At 45.7% G+C, this 6,000-nt stretch overlaps 1 protein-coding gene across 2 annotated transcripts in view; it reads left to right on the forward strand.

The window, feature by feature from the left end:
* LOC149354150 (uncharacterized) overlaps positions 1 to 6,000 on the forward strand; it is a 110,420-nt gene that overhangs the window by 62,468 nt on the left and 41,952 nt on the right. For both annotated transcript variants that reach the window (XM_089583089.1, XM_089583088.1), the window contains exons 3-5: positions 2,311 to 2,455; positions 3,499 to 3,641; positions 5,549 to 5,645. In XM_089583089.1, the coding sequence (XP_089439215.1) occupies positions 2,311 to 2,455; positions 3,499 to 3,641; positions 5,549 to 5,645 (385 nt within the window). The remainder of the gene's footprint in view (positions 1 to 2,310; positions 2,456 to 3,498; positions 3,642 to 5,548; positions 5,646 to 6,000) is intronic.

Below are 6,000 nucleotides of genomic sequence, written 5' to 3' on the forward strand. Positions count from 1 at the left end.
TGTATACGCTAAGAGACAAAGAGGGCAATGTCATTAGCAATATGGATAAGATGGTTAAAGTAGCCGAAGAGTTCTAAACAAATCTATACAGTAGCGAATGTAATCATCAAGTTACTGAGAGAGGCAGTCGAGCACAGCATTGGGACATCCCGCCAGTAACGAAGGAGGAAGTAAAGAAAGCCTTAGGAGCAATGCAAAGGGGAAAGCAGCTGGTGAGGATTAGGTAACAGCAGATTTGTTGATGGACGGAGGAGAGATTGTGCTAGAAAAACTAGCCACCCTGTATACGTAATGCCTTGCGACCTCGAGAGTAGCAGAAGCATGAAAGAACGCCAACATTATCTTAATTCATAAGAAAGGAGACGTTAAGGACTTGAAGAATTACAGACCGATCGGCTTACTGTCCATTGCCTACAAGGTATTTACTAAGATAATCGCTAATAGAGTCAGGGCAACCTTAGACTTCAATCAACCAAATGATCAGGCTGGCTTTCGTAAAGGATACTCGGCAATGTACCATATTAACGCTATCAATCAGGTGATAGAGAAATGCGAAGAATATAACCAACCCCTATATATAGCCTTCATTGATTGCGAGAAAGCATTTGACTCAGTGTAAACCTCACCTGTCATGCAGGCATCGGGGAATCAGGGTGTGGAAGAGTGTTATGTGAAAATATTGGAAGATATTTATAACGATTGCACAGCTACTATAGTTCTCCATAAAGTCAGCAATAAAATTCCAATAAGAAAAGGTGTCAGGCAGGGAGGCACGATCTCGCCAATGCTATTCACCGCCTGCATGCTTACAGGAGGTATTCCGGGGCCAGAAATGGGAAGAGTTGGGGATAAGAGTTAATGGAGAATACCTGAGTAATTTGCGATTCGTTGATGACATTGCCTGGCCAAGCCACTCAGGACATGAACTGCAAAGCATGATCAATGAGTTAGACAGGCAGAGCAGAACGGTGGGGCTAAAAATTAACATGCAGAAAGCCAAAGCATTGTTCAACAGCCTAGCAAGCGAACAACAGTTCGCATTTGGTAGCGAGCTGCTGGAAGTAGTAAGAGAATATGTCTACTTATGGCAGGTAGCCACCGCTGATCCGGATCATGAGAGGGAAATAACTAGAACAAGAATGGGGTGGAGCGCATATGGCAGGTTTTCTCAGATCATGAATGGCAGTTTGCCAATATCCCTCAAGAGAAAAGTATACAACAGCTGTATCTTACCGGTACTCACCTATGAGGCAGAAAAGTGGAGACTAACAAAGATGGTTCAGCTTAAGTTAAGGACAACACAGCAAGCTATGGAAAGAAAAATGATAGGTGTAACGTTAAGAGATCGGAAGTTGGTGGAGTGGTTGAGGGAACAAACCTGGGTTAATGACATCTTAGTTGAAATCAAGAGGAAGAAATGGGCTTGGGCAGGGCATGTAATGCGAAGGCAAGATGACCGCTGGTCCTTAAGGGTAACGGAGTGGATTCCAAGAGAAGGCAAACGTAGCAAGGGGCGGCAGAAAGTTAGGTGGGCGGATGAGATTAAGAATTTTGCGGGGATACGGTGGCCGCAACTGGCAAAGGACAGGGTTAATTAGAGAGACATGGGAGAAGCCTTTGCCCTGCAGAGGGCGTAGTCAGGCTGATGATGATGATGATGATGATGACGACGACAGTGACGATCGACGCCACTCTAAAAAATTACACCAAATTTCGCCATATCATGACTGTCCTTGAGAGTTCACTCTGGTGCAGCACCAAGCAAGTCCGTGCGATGCGTTGCCGCTGGGTTTAAATATGTAGTCTACTTTTAACTGGCACACGTTACAACACGATCGATCTGCTGCCGTATTTGGCCCTTTGTATCAACCCCCGTAAGATTCAGTCGACTTCATGTGCGCGCGCACGGCACTTCGCCTTAGATTAAGGGTGGGATTGCTCTATTTTTGCTTTTTTTAGACTCCCCGCAACATTTCACGCTTTCATTTACTTGACGAGGCTTATTATTTATCACATTATTGCTTTATTTTTTTTAAAGCATTCAAACATGTTTGAGCCAAACGGAACAGTTGTCGTTGTCGTAAGGTGCCAGCGAGTACTGTTTGTTTTAATTTCGGCAAAATATGTTTTGTTGCATTTCATTTGAGAGAACACGTGAACCGTTATCGGGCTGGGCTGTCTAATAATTGTTAAAAAGGAATCCTCTTTAAATTTATGCGGGGAAAAATTAGTCCCGAGAAGAATATTAACTATACTGTGCCATTCTGGAACTGCTAATTTTGACCTGTTACCGATCTGTTCCGTTCGCAGGACGCTCTGTGCAGCAAGAGCAGGACTGCAGCAAGATCGAGGACTGCTACGGCAGGCTGAGAACACAGTTCCAAAGTGAGCTAGAAGCGCTGCCGGGACCGGACCCTACTGAGGAGAACTTTTCGAAATACAGGCGCTTCTGCGGGTATGGCTCTGTGCTATCTGTGCGTGATTTCTGCACACACGAGGACGAAGCGCTGCATGTTACTGTGGTGTGCTTTCTTGGTTGACTGAATTCTACAGTATATTCATTCTGTGTAGGTTATTTTATGTTAGAACGTCTTGAAGTAAACCTGCGCACCATATTTAATTGAACCAGCGCTCACTGCGGCAATAGGCACCTGCAAGATTACACCATGGCGCCGAAGAGTTCAAAATCGTTTGATCTGCCTTCCCGTGCGGGGTTCTGTCGCTGCCGCTAGTGGCGCTGCAGTCACTCGCATCCCAGACTGGTTTCCAGAAGGTGTTCCTGTGTCATCCCCGTATAGCTGGTGTAGGGAAAAAAAGGACGAGGCAAAGAGTGACAACAGTTGTCTATGGCTGCGGTTGCTGATGGACGTAGTTGACGAGCGCCGCATCGTCGCTTCTGTGCTGCTCCTGAAATAAACACACACATCATTATGTTCATAAACATGTTCTTTCAGTTAAGAACCTCATGCGGTGCCATTCACTACTATCGGACAACAAAAAAGATGCTACTTTTCAAGTGGCATCAAAGGTGTGATTTACAAATCCGCTCTTCGTGAGCTGGTCTTCATTGACCTGTGGACTGGCCAACACAACTATGAGCGCCCAGGCGACTCCAAACGTTGTCAACCTCTCACAAATCATCGCGATATTTCATTTTGCAGAGCGACACCTCTTGCCCCTGGAGTAGGCAGCTTTATTTTTTATTTTATTACGGAAGTGTATTGCTTCACTTAGTAGTTTGTACATGTGGACGCCATGTGTAATTATTGACTTAATGGCTAACAACCACACAGCCAGAACCCTAACCGATCACAAATCAGCGTTAAGTACGAAAAAAATTTGAAATCCGGTCCACGAAGCAAGTAGGTCTCGATATTTAGCATTTAGCAAAAAACAGCGATTCTCCTAATCTCTTAAACATACGTCCTTAACTCGTGCGGTGCTTAGAAACGCTTTGGAGGCAAGCAAGTAATGTGATTAAATCTCTTCTTTTCGAAGGGTCTTGTTCAATTCAAACTCGCCTTGCTCGAGGAGGGATGACTTCAAAGAATGTTCCAAGCAGCCCGGTATCGAAGCCCGCGAGAAGGTCTACGAGCAAGTCCGTGGCTTCGTGTGTGCTGACGACGAGACATCCTGGAAGCGTGAGTGTCCACAGTATGGCGTCGACACTACGCCCGTATCACGCGGCCAACAACCCCTTTCACAAACGCGCAAACGGCGAAGCACGAATTTCGTTTCTTTATTTATTTTTTTTGGCGGCATTCCGTTCCAAAATGCGTGCGACGGCTGTGCGCGCATCCACGACAGGCCAACGGATTCCACATTGTAAGTGAGAGTAGAGTATGGCAGGACGTTCGCACACACCTGGGTAGATTCGAGATCATTGGCCAGGGTTGATGTTTGAAGAAAATGGACATCAAACCCGCTCACTCAGCCTTCAATGGAAACGACGTTACGGGACCCTTGAGGGTTTCGCGTTCACATGAGGCAGACGACACGTCGTCGTTAGTTCTGTACCAGGATGGGATGTAATGTATGTGAACAGGCCAGCGGCGTGAACCCTTCGGTCCTGTTAACGGATACCGGGCCACGACTGAACTAGAAACCATTCGCATGCAGTCTGTCGTGTCCTTTTTTCGGTGATAATTGCAGCGTTATGCCAGTCAGTTTTGTAATTGTCCAGGTCCATGTGCTCACCAATTGCATTTGCCTGATTCTTGTTCTTTTAAATATTACTGCGATGTTATTTTACTCTTCGAGTAAGTTTTAAGGGTGTAAATGCGATTGAGGTCGCCACGCAGAACCTCGTACATTGCCAGCACAAAACAGAAGTCCGGTAACCTGCTTTTCGTATTCACCAGCTTGTTGCGATGCTTGATTATGGCACTTACGCAAAATAGAGATCACCGCTTGCAAAGGCCTTGGCTAAGGTTTCGGTTACGCCTTTTATGTAAGGAGTGCCGGAACGATAGCAGTATATACTATACGTTCCGTTACCCAGTACTACAGTCAAGAACGCTGCTTGTTGCCCTTCCATTAAAACGGTGGCTGGCGTAGCAACTCACGCAAACCCGGTGTGTGGTACGAATTTCTTTGCCCATGCCTTCCTTGTCGGAGCAGAAGAACATGTTTGCCCACGACGTTTTGGATAAAAATGACATCTGTCAGGAACAAAAGTATCCAGGACTAGCTAATGACGACCTCGGCGTATTGCAGCCGTGTTTGCTGCTAATGATCATCTGATTTTACCAGCATTCGTCAGAAAAGTCCGACTTGCACCTCCAGAAGTGTTATTTCGAACCATCGGCCGATAACAAAGCTGGAGACGCGAGAGCGCCAACCAGAGATATTCTTTGATAGTACAACTGCGATAAACTTATATCTACGCAAGTTCTGCCTTTGTAGTTGACTATCTCGGTCAGGTGAGCACACACTGCAGTTCGCGACAAACGCCTCATTGTGCTGTTCCTGGTAAACTTGAAGAACCTCCCCTTCAGCAGGGTTTCGTTGCGCGCCTGACACTGTCGATTTTCCCGCGTGCGGTGCACCATTTCAGTCCCACTCATTTTCGTCATAGCACTGACGAAAAGGGTGCCTGCAATAACGAAATCAGTGGTTCGTATTCAAGGTTTTAAAGTGCTATCGCATAGCGCTAGTCGCCGCCGCAATCCAACTTGACGTATTCAGCACGAAACGAGCCACGCAGACAGCACGAGAAGGGACGCAGTTCTAGCTGTGTTCCGTCCCGAATTCTTCCTTTTTAGTCTCTAGTCGCGTTGTAAGTTCTATGATACTGCAGAACAAGCTATCCCGCCAAAACACCTTAACGCGGCAACCAGAGAGCCTAGGCCGGCACGCATTCACGCGGTCGTACTGAGCGTGACAGTACAATAAAAAATATTAGAAGGCTCAAACCAGGAACCTCGAACTAAAAGCTGGACCGAGAGAAGAAAAACGATAAAACAAGGATACGTTAGAATGCGACGCTAAGTTTTCGTGCGCTTTCATCAGTACACTGAATGACGTCAAGCCGGGGGATGATTTGCAGGCTTCATGGGCATCATGAGCGCGACAACCAATGACCCGTGCAAGGGCGCTTTGGAAGCGACAAAACAAGTCCTCAGCGGCAAGTTGGAGGAATGTGGGTATGTACATGTTGTTGATGATTTTCATGCACTCACTCCCTCACAGCCACATTACCGAGAACAATGAGTACGTGGTTAAACGTGCGGCTCTCTTTACAATTGGCAGCTCAGTAAGTTGTCTGAACCATGGTTTGCATCTGGTCAGTTTTCCTGCCCTGTGCATATATATATATATATATATATATATATATATATATATATATATATATATATATATATATATATATATATAATGAATTTAATTGAATACACAGGTTCCTGATCTTGTCTATTTGACCTTTACGAAACTCGCAATCTTTGATACTTGGGTAGGGCACTACCAAGCACAAAAGAGACACTAAGAACACATGTAGTC

The sequence above is a fragment of the Amblyomma mixtum genome, chromosome 3, assembly GCF_055824585.1.
Source record: "Amblyomma mixtum isolate Tamu chromosome 3, ASM5582458v1, whole genome shotgun sequence".
Classification (NCBI taxonomy): domain Eukaryota; kingdom Metazoa; phylum Arthropoda; class Arachnida; order Ixodida; family Ixodidae; genus Amblyomma; species Amblyomma mixtum.